General features: G+C 34.2%; 1 protein-coding gene across 3 annotated transcripts in view; it reads right to left on the minus strand.

Moving 5' to 3' along the window:
- The window catches only part of POT1 (protection of telomeres 1), a 79,479-nt gene that overhangs the window by 36,520 nt on the left and 20,730 nt on the right, over positions 1 to 22,229 (minus strand). For all 3 annotated transcript variants that reach the window (XM_049641774.1, XM_049641772.1, XM_049641773.1), the window contains exons 5-8: positions 19,328 to 19,441; positions 18,520 to 18,567; positions 15,817 to 15,931; positions 1,741 to 1,871 (exon numbers count right to left, since the gene is read on the minus strand). In XM_049641774.1, coding sequence (XP_049497731.1) covers positions 1,741 to 1,871; positions 15,817 to 15,931; positions 18,520 to 18,567; positions 19,328 to 19,441 — 408 coding nt within the window. The remainder of the gene's footprint in view (positions 1 to 1,740; positions 1,872 to 15,816; positions 15,932 to 18,519; positions 18,568 to 19,327; positions 19,442 to 22,229) is intronic.

A 22,229-nucleotide genomic window follows, 5' to 3' on the forward strand; every position in this document is an offset into this window, starting at 1 on the left:
GTATTGTTTCTTATGTGGAATGTGTTATTTCTCTGCCAGCTCATTTCAAGATTTTTTAAATCTTTTTCAATGATTTCACAGTGACTTGTTTAGATGTGCTTTTTCTCTGAGGTGCCAGCATGGAGTGCACCAAGTTTCTAACAGCTGTAAGTCAATGTTTTCCATCAAATTTGGAAAAATTCTAGTCCTTTCTATTTATTTCTATAAATATATTTTTTCCCATTCACACTGTTTTCTTGTGCATCTCAAATGACAGGTTTCACCATTTGATATTGTTCCACAATCTTTAAGTAAACATGATATATCTAATCTATTTAGCTTATCTAGTAAATTTTCATTAATAAAAATATTAATATATATACTCACTAAAAGATATTAGACTGTTTACGGCAGCATAATATCCTCAAACTGAAAACTAGTTAAACGTTCCACAAAATATATACATTCTGATGCATTCACACGACGGAATACCACTTACCGATGAAAGTGAACAAACTAAAATTATACGCAGTAACATGGTTGAATCACACGGGCATAAGCCAGACATTAAAAACAAAACAAAACCTGAAGTCTATTCTCTTTATATAAAGAGCAAACAGAGATGAAACTAATGTATGTTGTTTGAAGTTATGAGAGTATTTATTCCTGGATGGGGTATGAAGGAAGTTTCCGAGTGCTAGTTACAGACTATACTTATATTGTGAACTAAGAGATGTACAGTCTACTTCAGTTAAACAACAGCAAGAATAACAACTAAAAACATTAGGAGGGAAGAGTGCACTCTCGGAATACAAATACTATAGGAAACAACAGTATGTGAGAAATGATAACACTACGATGATAATATTTCTATTTCTCTTTTAACATAACAAAAATATTCTCTACTACTCTTCTATTCTCAGGAGAAGGGCCTTAAGAGATCAAGATAGCTAATTCTTACCAAAACTAAGAATAGAACACACCCAGAATATTGTGTTCACTTCATGAGCATCTCACTGACCATGAGGGACACAGAGTAACTGAAGCATGAGAAGAAAAAAGACAATCAAGATAATGAAAGAGTTGCATGGAAATCTTCATGTAACAAGAGGAAAAGATGAAAGGACAAAACTACTTAAAACCTATGGACTGAAAATATTACAGTACTGAATTTTTTAAAAAATCAGATAGTATTTAATAGCTGTACTTTCATAATAAAGGTGGGTTTTTTTTACCTTTACTTGTTTAACTGCTTAGCATAATTTTGTAAGAACTGAAATATGCTCATGTTTTAATACATTTTTCATAAAGATCAACTTACTTTGATTTTATACTCACATCTCAATGCTTTCACTGTACTTGAATTAACACAATCTCCCAATCTTTGTGTAAGTTTTTAATAAAAAAGTAAAACAAAACAAAACCCCAGCAGCCTAGGGCTTTTTTTTTTTTTAAACCCAACTCTACCTGGAAAACCTTTAAACCATCAATCTATCTTTAGAAGTGAGAAGAGGAAATGCAACTAGTCTTAATCATGGCAACTAACACATTTCTGTGGAAGGAAGGCACAGTTTGTCCAAATGAGGAGATTTCTTAATATTCATTATTTGAAGTCTAGTATTATTTACATTTCTTCTTACCTCTTGAAATGGCTGATGCCATGTTCCACCACAGCAACCACATAATTAGTGCTAACTAGTACTAATGAAAAATAGAGAGCCCTCTTCAAATACATATGAGTTTGGACAGTATGAATTTTACCTTCAGCCTGTGAAAGCGAACAATATCTCCATTTTTATAAATTATTGGTAGGGCTTCGTAACTTCCACTGAAGAGCAGGCAAGTTAACTTTACATTTGTCTGGTCCACAATTGTTACAACTGAGCAATAATCTGGAAAACATAAAAATATTTTACCTTTTGGTATTTCAAAGAATTTGACAAAATAAGAATATGGGTGAATTCAAAACACCAAACAAATTTTTATCCCTCCTTTTAATTAAGCCTTCTGAGAACAGGATCAAAACACAGGGACATTTTCTTGGCACTCAAAATGCACTGCCAAATTATTTTGCAACAGTATTCCACAAAAATTTTAGAAAATTTAGTAAAACAAAAATAAAAATCCTAATTAATATAAATTATCTGGAGGGGCATGACTTTTATATTATTTCAAAGTTTAGAAATCATGAAACATTCAAATAACATAATTTATAAAATAATAAAAGTTAGGGTGAAAACAAAAGACTAGAAGGTATTTGAAGTAAATGTGATGGAAAATCAATATTCTGCACGAAAATCCTATGAAAACTGATTATAAAACCCAGAATTTCACAGTGACTATGTAATTCAAGTGAACAAACAACTCCTAGAAAATTATAGTAACAAAAACAAACTCAAAAGAAAAAAATGAGGATTTGCCAGTTCCTTACAGAAGATTACACGTTAGAACAAGAAACTGGCAAAAAAAAAAAAAAAAACCAACAACCCAAAGAAAGCACTAATAATACTTGAGGTGCTATGAAAATGAAAACTTCAAATACTGGTGGTAGTAAAAACTGTAATAGATGCTACTCTGAGATACGCATGTTTCAGAAAGTTGCACACTGAGGAAATGTGTTGACTTTAGCCCTTCCCAGTACCCTAGTTTACAGTACTGGGATAGAAAAGAATAAACCCAGAACGTGAAGGGAGAGAAGGAGTGACAGAGCAGGGAGAAGGTAGCAACATGTTACAGGAAGATGGGAAAACAAATGGTTAGGGATAAAATAAACAGGGAGGCTGAAATCCAGAAGATAGTATAAAGTGGCTGGAATAAAGATAGAAGCCACCGGCATTAAGGGTGGGAATGAAAAGTAGAGCCAAATCAAGGTTAATTAAAAGTTTACATACAGAACTGTTTCAGTAACCACTTGTCCTGACCTCTATTGCCCAGGAAAACGATTTCAGGTAGGGAGGCACTGTATTTAAACCTAGCACTTCCAGGAACACAGGCTGCTTTCCAAGGACATTTTTCACTGATTAACCAGAGGGTGCTAAGTCTTCCAACCTGGGTGTTATCACCCAGAATAAATCCTTCCATGTTATCACTTTAGGGGGCCTACAGCCTGATGGACAGCCCTCCTTTCACCCACCCTAGAATGACACTGTCAATCAACATGCCCTATGCAAGTACTATTTGTCTCTATCAGATTTCCCATTCAAGCAATCTTGAAAAAGAACAATCTAAGACTGCATCACAATCTCAGATTTCAAGATAGACTACAAAGCTGTAATCAAAACTGTATGGAAAAACAAAGTACTTATACACAAAGCAAACAAGATGAATGTTTATAACCTAAAACAAGCCATACCTACATTTTAAAATGTAAAGCCAGGAAACAATTATGGTAAAATAAATATCTGGCAAAAATAAAAAGGAAGGAAGGAAGGAAGGAAGGAAAGAAGGAAGGTAGGAAGGCAAGCAGGAAGGAGGGAAGGACAGACTAATGGGCCAAGGGAGGCAGAGGGAGAGAAAGAAGGGAGGAGCAGAAAATAGAAATGGGAGGGGAAAGGGAGGAGAGGGCGAAGAGAGAGTTAAGGAAGGAGAGAGAAAAAGAAACCTGATTCTGTGAAGAGGGGGAAATAATTCAGAGAACATTAAAAAAAAAAAAGAAAACTTAAAATCAGGAGTGCTGGCTGGTTGTTAAGTGTCCCACTCTCAATTTTGGCTCAGATTATGGCCTCACAGTTCCTGAGATGCAGCCTGGCCTTGGGCTCTGGGCTCTGGGCCTCACAGCTCAGAGCCTGCTTGGGACTCTCTCTCCGCCCTCTCTCTCTCTCTCTGCCCCTCCACTGTTCATACTCTCTCTCTCTCTCTCTCTCTCTCTCAAAATAAACATTTTAAAAATAAATAAAATCAAAACCTTGATAAGCATCTTCAAAGAGCAAAAATTATTACATCTTCATTTCTTGATACACCAGCAGGATCCACTGGGCCCAAATTTATATTCAGAATTTCCTTTCTTAGTACCTCTACTCATGAGGAGTGTTGTTTCACGGTTTGTTTTTTTTTCTTAGCAGTCTTACAAAAAAATCAAAGACCAATTTTACTTATTTTTAATAGAATATAATCATTCTTGTTTGCAATTATCATATGGCCTTATTGTACCCTTTTATAAATCTAAGATGTATTAGGAGACCTTAGCTATATTTCTATATGTTGAAATATTTTGCTATTTCATTACTCTAGTAATTAGTTCATTATTCCTACCTATGCTATAAAATACTAAATTGATTTTTTAAATGGAAAAATGAGGGCCCTGCTTAGAAGACAGACACAAGAGTGAAATGAAGCATCCCCAATGCATTGCACTGCTCAAGTATTGTAACCATTTCAAGGAGACAAAGTTCAGAGACACTATCTGGAGTTTCTTCTTCTTTATATAAATGCTGTTAAGAATTAAGAACTGAACAGTTAAGTGTCCGACCTCTTTTCAGGTCTGATCTCACTGTTTGTGAGTTTGAGCCCCACATGGGGCTCTGTGCTGACAGCTCAGAGCCTGGAGCCTATTTCAGACTCAGTGTCTCCCTCTCTCTCTGACCCTCCCCCACTTACTGAGAAATTTTTGCCAATAGTCACCGGGAAGGAAACTGACAGAGCCAGTCCCTTCACCATGATTAGATGAATCAAAAGCTAAACACAAAGACAGGAGCACTTTAGATCTCACTGCTAACAATGAATGTACTTAGAATACAACACAAATGCTCCGAAGGTTTTAAATTTCATAAAATTCCATGACAGACAAAACATAGGGCAAAGAAATTACAAGTCCATCAAAATCCGATTCGGGTATGCACCATCAAACTTGACTTTTTTTTTTTTTTTTTTTTACATTTTTCTTGACAGCTTCTGCAAAATCACACATTGCAGATTCATATGTAATAGAATGAGCAATCTCACACATCATATTTGTATTGGAGAACTATTTACTACTTATATTCATAATGTGATTTTAAGTTGTAGTAATCCTACAACATTCTTCTTGCTTTAAATGCTTCAAAATGAGCCACATGTAAACTGGGGTTACAAAGCAAAAACAAAACTGCACATTTAGCGGGCATAAGTAATAATAGCTGAATTTAAACGTTAGCTAAGATGAACTGACATAGTACCAGCCTTGAAGCACATACACAATATTGAGGAATAAATGAAAAAACCAAAATATTAATTTAAAAAAGGCTTAATCTAAACCTCAAAATATTGGAACCTGTCTCATTGTTTTACTTTTCCTAAGAAAATGTCAGCTTTCTAAAAAATGACTTGGTGGGCTACAAAGGACTCCAGGGTCTAGCTTTTGCAGTGCCTTCCTGCAAATTAGAAAAAAGCCTCCCCTTTTCTCAAAAAGAAATACTACACAACCTGAAGAGCTTTCCAGAGGAATTTTACTGAGCCCAAGAGAGAAGCAGTCTTCACTGCACCTACACGTGCATCTGCATTCCAGTCTTTTCACATAAACCCGAAGAGGAACAGATATGCCACTTGCAATGTACACATTCCTTCTCCAGGCCTTTCCTCCCAGGCTCCCTAGGAATCAGGTTCAGAGTGAGGGTGGTGAGGGTGTCAGGTTTAGAGCTGGGGTGGGAATGGAGGCCGAGAGAGAAAACCTCAGGGGATGCCCAAAGAGCATCGCAACAGGTGTGTGTCTGCCAGGTGTGTCGGTGTATGCTCAGAGTTCGGAGTCCATAAATGAAATGGGGCCACGTGCTGGTACAGATTTATGCAGAAGAGTGCTCCCCAGCTGCATCAGGACTTGAGTGGGGGGCCTGAAATCTCCACACCTGCATGTTTTCATGTAAGTGGTTCCATGTGGATGAAAGTGGCATCTCCTTAAACGGAGCACACTGTGCACCACATATCTGAGCTATCATATGCTAAGTGCCTGTTCCTTACTCTTCTCTTTTTCAAGTTTGTTTATTTTGAGAGAGAGAGAGAGAGAGAGCAAACAGGGGAGAGACAGAGAGAGAGAGAGAGACAGAAAAAGAGAGAGAGACATGGAGAGAATCCCAAGCAGGCTCCGTGTTGCCAGTGCTGAGCCGGATGCGGGGCTCAATCTCAAAGAAGCTCACGAATGGTGAGATCAAAAGTCGGACACTTAACCGACTGAGCCACCCAGATGTCCCCCTTACTCTTTCTCTTGGCTTATGTATTTTCTTTTTAAAGTATCATCTGTGACTTTTAGCAAGTTTAAGCCAAACAGACCCACCATGTGTTCATATTTTATTTTTTCTTATTTTTTGAGAGAGAGCATACACACCCATGCACGTGCAGGGGAGGGGCAATGGGAGAGAGAGAGAAAATCTTAAACAGGCTCCACACCCAACACGGAGCCCAATGCGGGGCTCAATCCAGGACCTTGAGACAATGACCTGAGCTGAAATCCAGAGCTGGACATTTAACCAACCGAGCCACCCAAGCACACCCCTTTAATAAAATGTTATTAACAAAGAAAGAAAACAAAAATTCACATTCAAGAAAACAAAAGACATTAAAAAAAAATCTGTCCAATAATTTTCTCTCAATTGCAATAAAAACAACAATCTAAATGAAATATTAAATAGCTTTCAAAAGGTTCTTTCAAATAGCACTTGATTTATGACATGACTGGAAACCAAGCTACCCATTTTAACAAATACTAACAAGGCAAACTGCTAAATGTTTTATTTTCCTGCTTCAAAGTGTCTTACCAAATAATCCATCAAAAATGATTGTATATTTAAAGTACTTATTTTCCCCATGCCTCATTTTTGGCTCATTCTCAAATGAAGGAAAAATAACTTGTGAAATCACAACTTACAACTTCATATTTTAATAATAAAGCTACAAAGCCAAAAGATAATTGTTTTCTTGATAGCTAACACCAGCAGGAAAGATAGGAAGAGTAGAAAGAACTTTAATAAATCAGTATTCTTACCTTACCTACATAGTACATTTAGGTGCTAATATAAAAATAAATATAAATTCCTTAAAATGTTTTAAAATAATAAAATATATATTTAAACCTTTGAGAAAGTCTTGACTTTAATGCTTTAGCAAGACTTCATATGTAAACCGTTGACTAAGTATTTACTTTAACTTCACGTAACCTGATATAAATCTGGAGAAGATAACAAATGATAAACTAGGTCCTATATTCTGCAATGTTGAGTAACTCACCTAATTTCATCAATATGATTAAGTGTAAACTGCCTTGAAGTTTTATAATAAGAGGAAGCTGGTAGTTTAATCAAAGAAGCATACATGCATAAATTATACAATCCACAAAAAAAATTCCTCCATGAAAGTTATTTCATCTCCTTTTACCAATTACAGTACTATTTATAAACCAATCAGTATTTCAGTAAGTTTCTATTTCTATAAAAGTTTATTACTGAAAACCCAACTAAAAATTATAAAAGGCAAATCGCTAAATCAACACAATATTATATGCTACAATTTTACTTGTTTTACAAGTTTATCTGTTTTACTATACAAAATATAATAGCACTCCCTTAATTATGCTGGTGTGAAGTTACATTAATTTTCCCTCATGTTTTAATCATATTGGTAAAGATAAGGAAAGACAGGAAAGAAAGCATAAACATTATGTTAGAGATATACATGCTTGTATGAGTACACATACAGATTAAAAACGAATTAGGTAGGTAGGTATGTAAGCTGATATTCTGTGAGTTCCTAAGTGTCATTCTGGAATTACATCTGGAGGAGTTTTACATTTTACCCCACATATTGAGAAACCACAGTAGATGGTATACCTAGGTGTAAGGATTTATACTAAGACTAGCAATGGCCTCTATCTTCACAGCATTTGTATTTAAAATAAGAAAGGCACAACAATAATAATTTTTAAAATAACTATCAAAGTGTATTAATATTCAGCAATAAAAATACATGCTACGACTGACTATACATTTTGATACATGCTACAGCATGAATGAACTTCAAAATCATTATGTTAAGTGAAAGAAGCCAGAAGCAAAGACCAGATGTTGTATGAGTCTATCTATATGAAGTGTCCAGAAAGGTAGTACACAGAAAGAAAGCATATTAGTATGAATATTGTAGAGGTAAGCAACATACTCCTGCAAGTCTTAAAAAATATTAAAATGATAAATGAAGAAACCAAAAACTAAGATCAACAAGAAGACTGTATTATTATATGAAAAATTAGAATGGAGATAAAGAATCTTACCAACCCAAACATCTCCAAAAAGTTCACGTGGAGATTGTAGCAAATACTCTGCCTAATGATTAAAAATTGGACAGCTGAACAGGCCTCCTCTTAATTAAGGAGAACCATCACAGAGTCACATATTGGGAGAAGAAAATTTACCTGGAGTTCTGTTAGGCGTTGCTCCTCAGACCTCTATATACAAGTACACATATTATATGTGACTCACACATCACATTATTTAATACATGATTTTGAAACAACATGAAAGTTACCAGGAAAAAGTCAGACCATTACACACAACATACAAAACAAAATTCCGGGTAATATATGCAATATCTGTTTTTAAAAATATTAAAGAATTTTAAGGGGCTGGGTGGCTCAGTTGGTTGAGGGTCCACGAATCTTGATTTTAGCTCAGGTCACTGTTCGGGGAATCAAGCCCCATGTTGGGCTCCATGTTCTCAGCGCAGAGCCTGCTTGGGACTGACTCACTGACTCTCTCTCTCTGCCCCTCTCCTGCTTGTGCACATGCTCTCTCTCTCTCTCTCTCAAAATAAACTTTAATAAAAAAAAAACTAAAGAATTTTAAGAAAATACAGACTAATATTTTTCGAATCTTACAATGAATAAGCCTTTCCAAACAAAATCATGACTCCAAAAGTATGTTAAACATTTGTGTTTTGAAAACTATCAGCACCAGAACTAAAAAGCTGGAAAAAGCATCTAACACTTAGGACCAAAAAGAGATTAATACCACTAATATAAGAGAAGCTTCCAGAAATTGCTGACAAAAGACAACCAAACTGAAAACGAAAATATATTTTGATTATCTTAATCAATGTGGGTAAAGTGGAAGAAAAGTAGTACACTGAAAAAGATCTTAAAAATGCAGATAGAAATCAAAGCAATTTATAACTTGAAAGTAATATTTGTGACTTAAATATTACTAGAATCCACTTGACCTGATAAGTAATATAGCAAAGCATTCCACTGATGGCCACTTAAAACATTTTATTTGTAATAATTCTGAATACATAATCTTTCAAAAACCTACCGCCAACTGTATTATAGTTTTATCATAAAAATAAAGTTGCTCATTACATACATAATAAAACAATCAGTTTCACCACATACAGAAAGCTAAATACAAAAAATACTTTTTAAATTTTGACCTAGAATATAAACAAAGTGTATAAAACAGAAGTATTATAAGTCTTTAATAATGATCCCTGAAAAAGACTGCTATAAGAGCATAAAATTATGCACCAACATACTGCAGATGTTCCATCACTTAAAATTATTATTTAACTTCTTCAGCAGTTAGATTTTGAAATTGAAAGTTCACATTTTCATTATAAAAGTCTGACAACTTTTATTGCTATTCCAACACCTGCAATGCTGGCCTCTTCTTCCTCATCTATCAAAATCCAATTTATCCTCAAAAGTTCAGCTTAAATGCCGTATCTCTTAGTAGCCTTTCCCCTGTTGGCATTAATCTCTCCATTCTTGCTCCCAAAGCATTTTGTTTGTTTCTTTAGTTACAGCATACAACTGTGCCTTAGCGAATTGATTCAATTCAGGTCTTCCTCATCTCCCTCAGGAAAAACTCTCTGAGACTCTCTCATTTTATCACTATGGACAACAACCAAGTCCAGTACAAGGCTACACAGGGCTGGCAAAGAAATTTTTTAATTGAATGAATAAAAGGATGTAACTTAAGTTTTAAGAAAGAATGAAGAAACAGTACTGATATTTATGATCAATTAAAGCAATTCAAATCATAAACTAATGAAACATAAGGATAATTCTCTAAATAAGCAGGCTCATAATTTGTTTGAGGAAAAGGTCATAAAAGACAGAGTCAGTTCTAGGATATATATAGAAAGCCAGATAGAAGCCTCAAGCTTCATCATAGTCATTCCTGAATATAAGCAAGCAGGCAATACAAAGGTTCAGTGACCTCTTTCTCCACCTTCATTGTCCGAGTGGAAACCTACTTCTTACTGGCATGGACAAAACAGCCGGAAATAGTTTTGAAGAGAGGTGTAGCTCACCTTTCCAAATCGTTAAGAGGTTAAGTGATGACTAACCATGCCCTAGATGCCTTCCTGATCCCGAAAGTCAGATAGCCAAACACTTGAGAAGAGTCTTACCTCACTCAACTTGATGTTATTTTTTAGTTCTTAGGAAATGGAAAACCCCACGCCTGCCCAATCCACAACCTCCATTCTTTATAATAGGTAAATCCATTATTCAACTTTAACATATAAACTCAAAAGCATGGTGTGTTTTACAATGAAGATTCTATCTTACACCTCCAACAATAAAGTGGATGAATAAAAGTGGAATTTCATAAATTAAGGAAAGACTAAAAACAAAGTGAAATCATAAATAATTATAATCATTGTACTGTAATTATTATCTGTCTTAAACATTCCTTAAGGGTAGAAACAATGACTTACATATGTTTGAATTTTCCATGTCTAATATGATACACAGCATATAGAAAGTACTTAATGTTTACTGAGTAAGGGAACAGATGAGTGAACCAAAAAGCTATTTATTTTAAAAGCCATACATTAAACCAAAAACGTATGCTGTGGTCTTGATACCAGCTGAATATTCAAATAACATATGAACGTAACACAGATAAGGAGTTTGCAATCTGGGGTTCAAAGAATGGGGGCGTGAACTTCCACATGGCATGTTTAAGTCTTCAGGCATGCATGTGCATTTTTGTAGGACAAGCTCTATAGCTGTCTTCGTTTGCATAAGGGTGCAGGACAGCAAAAGGGTTAAAACTTCCAAAGATGCATTATAAATTTAAAAACAAAAGGGGAGGGGTGCCTGGGTGGCTCAATCAGTTGAGCATCCAACTCTTGATTTCGGCTCAGATCATGATCTCACAGTTCATGCGTTTGAGCCCCACGCAGAGCCTGCTTGAGATTCTCTTTCTCCCTCACTCTCTCCCCCTCCCCTGCTTGCACGTGCCCTCTCTCTCTCTCTCTCTCTCTCAAAATAAACAAACATTAAAAAAAGTAAAAAAATAAAATAAAAAATATAATTCAACATACATGTGATTTTAAATTGTACTACATGCTTTAATCTCTCTTTGATGAATCAGCAGTGTTCTGGATATTATGTTAACACCAATGAGCTATTAATTATTCAATAATTAAATTATTTTTAACCATTTTAATGTAAAATATGAAGGAGTTTAACGCTTTAAAAAAATTAAAAGACACTACGTAATCATTTAACCTGCAACAATTAACACTCCCACGAAACAAAAACATTCAAACGATAATGCTACTTGATATAAATGTATACATGGCGAGTCATTCATTCTTATAAGTGAAAATATTTTTACCCAGCCACGACTAGCATTCTAGCATTAGCTGGGATGTTTTACAGGAAAAGAGAAACTCCCAGGGCCCTATGTCCTAGCACTCTATCGCAAGAAGTAAAAGAAGCAAAATAGTTAGGGGCTCTCAGAAGTGAAATGTTTTGGATACTCCTCTAAGAAATCGGATTCTATACTCAGTTATTGGCTAAAACAGGTATCCTTTCATAAGATAATGAACAGCAAACGAAAGGTCTGCTTCTGGAAACACTGTAACATCTAAAGCTGTTTGAGGTTAATCAAACTGCTTTCCAAAAATGGAGGATTTTAATGGGAGGCACGGTATGAAAAACAAGTAAGTTAGGGACATAAAGCATTCTTGAAGTAACAGGCTAGGGAGCCACAGGCAATGTGCCACATTATGTGGCACAAAAAGGCGGAGAGCTGCAGGGTCCCAAAATTTGAAAAAGAAAAAGACAAAAAAGGAGAGGTGGACAGCAAAAACATGATGTAAGTATTTTGGTTATCCTCTCCCTTCCTCTGGACTCAAATACTAGAAAAGTAAGCACAAACAGGGTTCCCTTTACTTCTCCCATTTGCTCACAGAGCAAGCAGACATTATGTTATCAATAACAAGCAAGCATGAGTCCCGTACTATTAAGCCTGGAAATGTTTTATGGCCTGCGTACATTTATAATATTTAGCAAGAACAGACAATGAGAACAGAGTAAATGTGCCTCACGCTTAAAAATAGCTGTATGCTATTTCTTAAAATCTGAGACAAAGCTAAAATTAAACTTCTTCATTGGTGTTACCTAAAAAAATATAATCAATGTTATCTGTTTAAGGCAAAAAAACGTACATACCTGTCTAGCCAGCTCTCTAAAGCAAAAGGAAATGTGAGGCTTTCAAAGATAACTGCTATAAAATTTCAAATTCCTAAGAAGGCAGCAATGACCTTGTCTGCCTACACAAATGAGGACATATTACATACCTCTGATGAGTCATTATTAAAATCAATTCCGATGATACAAAGATCTTTTAATATACATTGTTTCCATAATCTTTCAGAAATTCTCAGTTTTCATGATGAATGTTATCATAATTGAAGAAGAATGTAAGTATCTATTGTCCTTTTAGCAACAGGACTGACAGACTTCAGCAAGAATAAAAAGCTACAACTTGTTCAAGACTGAATATAAAGCTTGGGAAATGAAGTGGTTGCTACCAAAAAGAAGACAGCTGCATGCTACAGGTCGTATGTAATCATTATTACTATGGAGGGGAAGTTTTAAGTCAAGAAGTACAAACGCTAGAGTGCATCAAATGGCCTGTATGGCACTAAATTTAACATTTTTAAAAGAAATTTTAACGAAAACTCTAGCAAACGATATATAACAGAATAAACTTCTTTCCATTTACCTAAATTTGAGTTACATATAGGTAATTTGCCTCCACAGAACTAGTTATGTACATCTGGATGTAGTATTTAAGATTGCAGCCCCATATTTGCAAAATAAAGTTGCTCTACATAATATAAAAAAGGCGCAGCTGTGGATTGTTCAGGGACATCTCAGTGGTAATACTAATGAAGTTGATCTTTTCCTCAACACAAAAAGTGCTATTTCGTCTGACTCCCTTTCTTGCAGTATGTTGAAGGATGAGTTCTATCAACAGAAATAAAAAGTGTAACTAAAGTTATATAAGATCATTTAAAACTTTACCATCTTGCTAGTAGTAAAGACATTATCAATATACTTTAAAATATACTTTAGTTTCAATATGTTGTGATAAAATTGATGAGATTCATTTTAATTTAGTATCTCAGAAGAAACAGAGAAACATATTATCATTGTCATAACAGATGGCTTATTACTACTCATGACTTTTTTATTTAGGGACTGGATCCAACTAAACATATCTGATAGAGATATAAAATACATATGAATATATAATAAATATTATAGCTCCCCAAGGCTTTCATTATATACATATGATTTAACAACACTGTCAGAAGAAAACATGATTATGCTGTCTAATAACAACTTAAAATTAATAGTCATCAATGTTATAAAAACAGCTATCATTTTGTTCTACATTATCATTTGCTATTTTAGAATATATTTGCTGATTAGCAAAAACTTTCAATGACAAGAATTAGCAACATATCAAGTGCAAAAAGTTTTAAAATTATACCTTCTACCAAGTCAGGTGGACCTTTATTTGCAGTAATATAGCTTATTCCTGAATTCAGCAGGCTAATTAGAGGCCACCAGAAAACACCCGCAATTGGAAGAGGATCATAGTCATCGCACCTTTGTAAGTGAATTCCCAGAATGGGCATATATTAAGATTCAGGGGGGAACAAAACCTGAAGATGAGAAGAAATCACCAAGGTGGAAGTATGCAAGTCTATGTTGATCAGTATGATGGCGCGGGGAACACAGACTTTGGGAGAAAGTAAAGTCAAATGAAAATATTTAAGAAATAAATACTTAATAACTTCTCGCTCCAACCTTAATGTTTAATATTTCCCTTTCTGCTAAAACAGAAATCATCAGTTTTCTTTTTTTTTTTTTTAATGTTTATTTATTTTTGAGAGAGAGAGAGAAAGAACGAACGTGAGCAGGGGAGGGGCAGAGAGACACAGAATCCAAAGCAGGCTCCAGGCTCTGAGCTGTCAGCACAGAGCCTGATGCGGGGCTCGAACCCAGGAACCATGAGATCACGGCCTGAGGTGAAGTCGGACGCTTAACCGACTGAGCCACCCAGGTGCCCCATCATCAGTTTCCAATAAAACATCCCTCTTCAGACTTACGTACCACTGATTTCAAACTTCTCTAGATTTAACAGTCTTCACACAGTCGTTTCCACACAAAGTCTTCACAGTCTACATTAACAAAATACTCTGACCACATGAGAATAACATGTTTCTCCCATCTCCCCACGAAAGAGTACACTTCAAGTTCACTCCACGATAATAAAATGTACATATGTGTAATTTAATAAAATAATTTGTAAATATGAACTCAACGAGAACATCTTTGTGTCTCTAAGCATGAGCCACAGGGGCAGGCATGAAGCAGATAAAGACAGGATTTCATCAACAACACCATTTTGCATTTTTAACATCTTTAAAATACGGCTACATCTTACAATGGACAGTGAAGCATAACTCAACTGGCAGAGCTTTCTGAATGATACATAAATAATGATGCCTTTTACAAATGTTGTTTCAGATTAAATGGATTAATGACTGTTAAATTTAGTCAAATTGAATTAAACCAAGGTAAAGGTGTAATGGTGTGTTTGCCATATTAACTCTCAGAAAACTGAAATCCATGTTTTTTTATTCTTTTCTATGCGATTCTGTTTAAAAGCTTGTATTACTATACAGAATTAATTAGCTTATTCCTCAATTATCTTCAAAAACCACCAAAGTACTATGTCTTTGGGGTGTTTAATTTTTTTTTTTTTACATTTAAAGTAATTATTGATCGGAAAGGTCTTATTACTGCCATTTTGGTAACTGTTCTCTGTCTTGTAGCACTTTTGTCCTCCTTTGTATTTCATTGATTTTTTTGTGTGTAGTGACATACTCTGATTCCTCTCTCATTTCCTTTTGCAGGTATTTTCTTTGTGGTGACCATGGAGTTTACATAAAACATCTTACAGTTACAACAACCTATCTTAAGCTGATAATAACACATACAAAAACTATACTTCTACTCCTCCTCACATACACTTTATGCTGTAATTTGTATCTTTTTATATTGTGTATTCACTAAAGTGTTTACAGGTAGTTATTTTTTTATACTTTTGTCTTTTTTAAATTCTATAACCAGAATTAGAAGTGATTTATATACCAGGGGTACAGTATTAAAATATTCTATATTTGTTTATATAGTTACCTTTCCTAGCTTATTTTATACTTTCATATGTTGCAGATTAGCATCTTTTTTTTTTTTTAAGTTTTATTTATTTAAGTAATCTCCATACCACACATGGGGCTCAAACTCACAACTCCAAGATCAAGAGCCACATGCTCTTCTAACTGAGCCAGTCAGGCGCCCCTTAGCATCCTTTTCTTAACTTAGTCTTCAGAATCTTAAGACCATACTTATTTTATAAAACAGCCAAGCCAAAACATATGCATCCATGTTGTGTGGCAATTATAAATCAGAACTGAGTTTCTAAGACTTAGGGTACTGAAGGAGCTATGTTTCTGAAACCAATAAAGTAGTTCCAGTCCATTAAAATCTTCGCTAATTTTAATACCTACCAGTTCCTTTGCTTAGATATGGAGGCTTAAAGAACTTGACAACACCATAGACATTGACGATTGTACCACCCTTAAGTTGATTCAGGGGTGTATATATATAATGTGTTGTTGGAACCTAAGAAAGAGAAGACAGTAAATATATATAGTGTTTAGAATGATGTTTTGATTAAAATTTTAAATTAACAAATCCATCTAATTGCATTTTTTTTTCCTTTTAAGTGTCTAAAAAGAGTCTATAGTCTGAAAAAAAAGGAAATACACAGCTTATAAAGGTTACTATATAAACCACCCAGTTTTTCTTAGAAAGAACTTTGATTATAAATAATGCAATTTGTATACAATTCTAAGAAATGCAGTTTAAGAGATTTGGGTTCTGGATTTTAATCTTAAGTAATAACAAAACTTATGATATGTATTTTTTTCTTTTCCTATACACTATGAAGATTTTACTTAGGCCTAAAAAAAGCCAGGTTTTCATTATAAATGGTATAAAGACATTAAAAATGGTAATTTTTAATAGGGTGGCTCAGTCAGTTAAGCATACGACTCTTGGTTTGGGCTTAGGTCATGATCTCACGGTTTTGTGAGTTCAAGCCCATCCGGCTCTGTGCTGGCAGCATGGAGCCTGCCAGGGATTCTTTCTCTCCCTATCTCTCTGCCCCTCCTCCACTCACACTGTCTCTGTCTCTCTCAAAATAAATAAACTTAAAAAAAATTTTTTAATGGTAATAATAGAAACAAAAGTTTTCTTTAATAATTGCACAGAAGTTTAGAAAGAAAAGGGAAACTGATTTATAAGGACATGTCTGCGTATTAGTAAAATAATCCTTAAAAGCAGTCGGACATCTAGTCCCATCACCCATCCATCCTATCCACAACTGGAAATAAGGTTATCTACCACACTACTGAGTTAAACTTTTAAAAATCAAATCAAAACATGTTAATTGACTTTTTCAAGGAAACTGATATCTCAGTTCAAACACAAGAAAAGGCAGTGCTTAGAAATCTCATCAAACCTTGATATAGAAAAAGGTGTAGCCCATCAATGATGAAAGAAAAATAATGATCAGCATACGGGACAGAAAAGAGAAGATATGTGCTCAGCTGACAAAATAACTAGACCCAAGATATTATCTCCAAAAGTTATCTCCCTAACGTATAGATGAATGGGGTAGGCCAGCACAGCTCAATGACATCAACCATTCCGGCCATCCCTGTAATGTGCTTGTTAATTCATGGACAACAAACAACTTCTTGATTATAATTTGACTTTCCATGTAAAGAAGCCAGTATATTGTATACAGCATCTAAGTTATATTCGAAGAGTTCAGAATACCTGGGCTCTCTGAAAAAGCATTTTTGCCAATTTCAGAGGCTCTTTTGTTTACTTCTTCCTTATATACAGGCTCATGGATGTATCAAATATTTGAAGCTAAGCAATCTAAAACAATTTTCACAAATACTAATACCTGGGGCTAATTCATGCTTTTAAAAAACTATATCGACCCTTTAATTGGTTACCGTTTCCCTAAATAACAAATTTAAATTATTCTACCATATAGTATTATTCAGAATATAAAATCTATACCCCATAATCATTGTTAACTAAAACAAAGTCCCTGGACTCTGTCCATTAGAAACAAAAGGTTTAAGAACACAGGTAGAAGGTAAACGTTACATTAAACTTCATCAATATATTACCTTTTATCCAGTCTCACTCAGCTACATGTACCTCACATATAAAAATGGGAACTTTCCTACAGCTATAACATTTTATAAAATACTAAAAAAATAAAAATAAAAAATGTATCACAAGTATAATAAAATCCTTAAAATTAGGGGCCCCTGGGTGGCTCAGTCAGTTAAGTGTCTGACTTCGGCTTAGGTCAGGATCTCATGGTTTGTGGGTCTGAGCCCCGTGTCAGGCTCTGTGCTGAAAGCTCAGAGCCTGGAGCCTGCTTTGGATTCTGTGTCTCCTCCTCTCTCTGCCCCTCCCCTGCTTGTGCTCTACCTCTCTCTCTCAAAAATAAATAAACGTTAAAGAAAAAACTTTTTAAATAAAAAAAAATTAAATTAAATTATTTGTCAAATCGCAACTTGGCACCTGATAATCTGCTTATAAATATAGCTGATGATGAAACAAAAGAATTTGCCTGAGGTTTGAAAGTAGTACTAATCGAATAAAAAATATACAATAAATAAATAAATAAATGGATGGATAGATGGATGGATGGGGGCACCTGGGTGGCCCAATCAGTTGAGCATCCAACTCGGTTTCTGCTCAGGTCATGGGATCAAGCCCTACGTTGGGCTCTGTGCTAAGATAAATTCTCTCTCTCTCTCTCAATCTCTCTCGGGGTGCGGGGGGGTGGGGAGTATTTATCCCATTATCTTCACACAATAAAACTTCTTTTCCATTTTAATTTTCTTGTATATGTAGCTTATACAAAATATCAGTAGATATTCCAGACAATAGAACAACCAGGTATTAATTACCAGGTAAATACATAACTCAAATTTAACATTATTAGATATCAAAAATGTAGAGATTATGTTTTCCCACTGTATTGGTAGTATTTTAAAATCAGACTGTAAAGTGGATCAAAAAAATACATATATGTATGCATATACATGTGTGCATTTTTATGTGTGTGTGAGTGGGAGGTGTGTGCATACTCTATATTAAACTGCATGTCATCTTACCAAAGACATTGATTCTGTAGAAAAATCTCTTACGGATTTAACATAAACCTGAAAACAGAAAGAGGATTTACTTGTATACAAATAACCTCCAATGTGATTGCAGACCTTTAATTGCAATAAAGCTACACACTTAACTGTATAATATTCAAATTCATTAGAACAGCATAAAATTATGTCTTACAAATTAAGACTGACACATGTAAAGTTGTCTAAGCTTAGCTTAAGAGTAATTTATCAATTTGAAATATCACAGGACCCCCCCCCTTGCCTATATAAGGCCCTTCTGGACACTAGAGAAAACATGCAGACAGTAGCCTGCAGGCACATGGCTTGGCCCAACTCTACTTCTCTGACACCCTTGACCAAATAGGTAGTCTCTGTGTGTGTGCACACACAATAGAGGCTGTGGGGGGAGGGGTGAAGCAGGAGGTAGAGAATGGGCATCTTCATAAAGAGTAAGATAAATGGAAATCAGTTTTACCTAAAAAGGAGCACTTGATAAATTTAAAGCAAAATCAAGTACACCATCAAGAGTCTGATGGTATAATTGCAAAGAATAATATCAGGTCTAGAGTACCTATGAAGTTTTAAAAATTCCATTAATAAATAATTAACTTTAAAGGATCTTTCTTTTCTACCTGGAGTGATTCTAAACATAAAGCCAATAAAAGAATTTCTATTTTTTAAACTTAAAATATTTAATTAACAAAACTCAGACTAAATTGTTTATCTACAGATTTATAGAAATACTACTCCTATTCCATCACCTGAACTCATGATATGATTAGACTAAAAATTACACACTTACATAAACAGTTGATCTGAAGTCCTCAAATGCTTTCAAAAATAAGCAATGTTTACCGTCTCTGCCTGTAGATGAAGATGCTGACAAGACAGAAAATCCAGCCACTGCAATGGTGTCCTACATAGAAAAAAAATGGTTTTAAATCATCAAAGTATCTGTAATTCTGAATGTCATATACATTTTTATTTTTATTATTATTTAAAAACAGGAATGATTTCTATAAAATGGAAAACTTTTTATAGGTTAGCCTACATATGTTTAATGTTTTCTGAATATAAGATTGAGACTATCATTTCCTCTGAAAGGGCATCAACAATGTAGCCATAGACTAGTGCAATGTCCTAATTCATGGACCAGGAAAACACCAACTAAATCACTTGAAAATTGCTATTTAGTGAGAGTTCAAAAATCAATGCTTACCTCAATTTGTGTAAGTTTGCACAAATAATGAAGAGACAAGAGATGATCCAAGAGTAATAAGAATGAAATTTAAATGAAACTAAATATCAGAGTTGAGAGACTACATTGAGAAAGACATTTCATTAGTGTAAAAACTCCACGCTGTCAAAAAGCTAACGTATGTACGTACAAATCCAGAATATGAAAATAAATAAGAAATTTTCATTTATATACTAATATGAAAAAAATATTTTCTTTCTACTTAGGTTTATAATAGTAATAAGAAGCCAATTCCCATTTATTCCTGCCTCTCTCATTCTTTAAACCGCCTTATTTTCTAAATACTGGAACATATACACTCAACATGTTTTATATTTATGCATTATATATATTATTCTACTCTTCTAATTTTAACACCAAAATCTGAAGATACATAAAAACTCGTGGGCTTCAGGCAGCTTCCTTCAATAATCTTAATTTCCACCAAATGGAAGCCTTCTGCATTATTGACTTTTGCTTTGTACATACAAGAAAGGGTCCCGTGTCAATCCCAGGATTCTCTACTTAGACCTATTAAACAAGGCTGTGAACACCTTGAAGACAGGGGTCATGTGTTATTCTGCTCTGTATTTATAGAGCTTGGCCCAAAGTAGGCCCTCCATGAACAAATTGAATCAAAGTATGGACCTTATATTGCCTTTCTAAGATCTCTAGCTCTATTCAGATATTTTAAGTCTGAAAATTTCTGCATTTTTTCCATTCTTTACATGAGACTGCAAACATAATTGTCTGTGTTGGTAATGCTAAATAAACACAACTCTTCATAGTTAAATGGGAGAAAATTATCCTCACTGAATATTCTTTATGTTTTTAGGCAGTTTTAATGGGAAATAAAATAAGCAGTAAGAATGCTTCTGGAATAAATTACTTTTATAAACTGAAAAATATGCAATGCTTTCAACTTACATCAGACCAATATATTCTGATTTAAATGAAAACTTACGACTTTGGTGTAAGATTTAAAGTTGTTTAATCAAACTAACACAGGAAGATACACAGAAGTAGGGAATCATTGATTTATCAGTTCTAAATTCTCTTAAAAGCACAAAAACTAACCTATCTCATGTCCTTTGCTATTTTACTTGAAAATATCTTAAATATTATATGAAAAGAAATCTACTAAATACAAGTGTTAGTGCTACGGATGAATATTTTTCTATTTTTATGTATAAACTTGTTAAGAATAATGAATATTTAATAACGAAAACATTTTAAATAGAATATATCATTAAAAGCAGGACATTAGCATTCATAAGAAAAAATTTTTCAAAAGTAATTCTACTTTAACATTAGCAATACAATTCAGTAAAAGGTTACAAGAAAACTTTTCTTCTAGTACAAAATCAACATAGAATAACAACCAAAATTCTTTAAGGAAAGAAAAACAATGTGTTTATTTACTATATTTATAAAGATGAACTTATATTTGAATATATGTGTATACACACACACAAACTGCTAAAGGCCCTCAGAGATCTCATCCCCACCAACGTGGCCTGTTTTATTTCCAGATACGTCTATACAATACTACACAAATCAGATTCTCTTATATGCCTACTGCTTTTTCACATACATTCTTTGCTTATCCTGAGCCCCCACTAATAATAAATAGCATTGTTCTCTTTTGCATATGGCTGATCCTATCTATCTTTTAAAGCCTGGACTGTAAATGCTTCTTTTCTTATGTGGTCTATCCTAGATTGTCTGAGAAAAAAAAATTCTCCCTTCTTCTGAACTCAACTTAGGCAGTATTTTAATTTTTTTTTCACTTGTGTGTTATTTACAAAGATTTCTTAATGTTTGTAATGCTCTTAGAAGTCTGTAAGATCCCTGGGACTAAGAATGTCTTATCTACCCACATATCCCATACAAGCGACTGAAGGAGCTTCTGTTCATAGCGAGTGTTCAAAAGAGTATATGTTAAATAAATTAATTAATACTGGTAAAATTAAAGTACAAATCTAAACAAAAGAGGGGAAAAAAATGAACAGTTCTTAGAATCCAGTTCCCATGAATTACAAATCATAATAGCTTTTAAATTAATTCAAATGCACAAAGGATAAAAAAGATAAACATATAATAGGCAGTATTAGTTTGTATAAACATTCATTAGATTGAGCTGAAAATGAGATTTAATATGCATTGTTCTAATTTCTAAGCTTCTGAAAAGAGCATACTGAAGCCATTCAAACAAGAATAGGAATTACACAGTTCAGTGCTAAGAGTGTATACTGATATACAAAGCAGGTATTTATCTCCATCTGCTGAAAAAAGTATTAGGAGGCAGCCAGCCTGAGAAGAATACCATATGACTTAAAGTGGTAAGGCTTTATCAGTATCTGTGCATGAACACGCTAAAAATAAAAACACATTTGGTATACCTGAAATCTTTTAACCTACTCAGTATACTCAGATATCAACAAGTGGGTCATTTCCCTTTTGTGTG

This window comes from Panthera uncia, chromosome A2, assembly GCF_023721935.1.
Source record: "Panthera uncia isolate 11264 chromosome A2, Puncia_PCG_1.0, whole genome shotgun sequence".
NCBI lineage: Eukaryota > Metazoa > Chordata > Mammalia > Carnivora > Felidae > Panthera > Panthera uncia.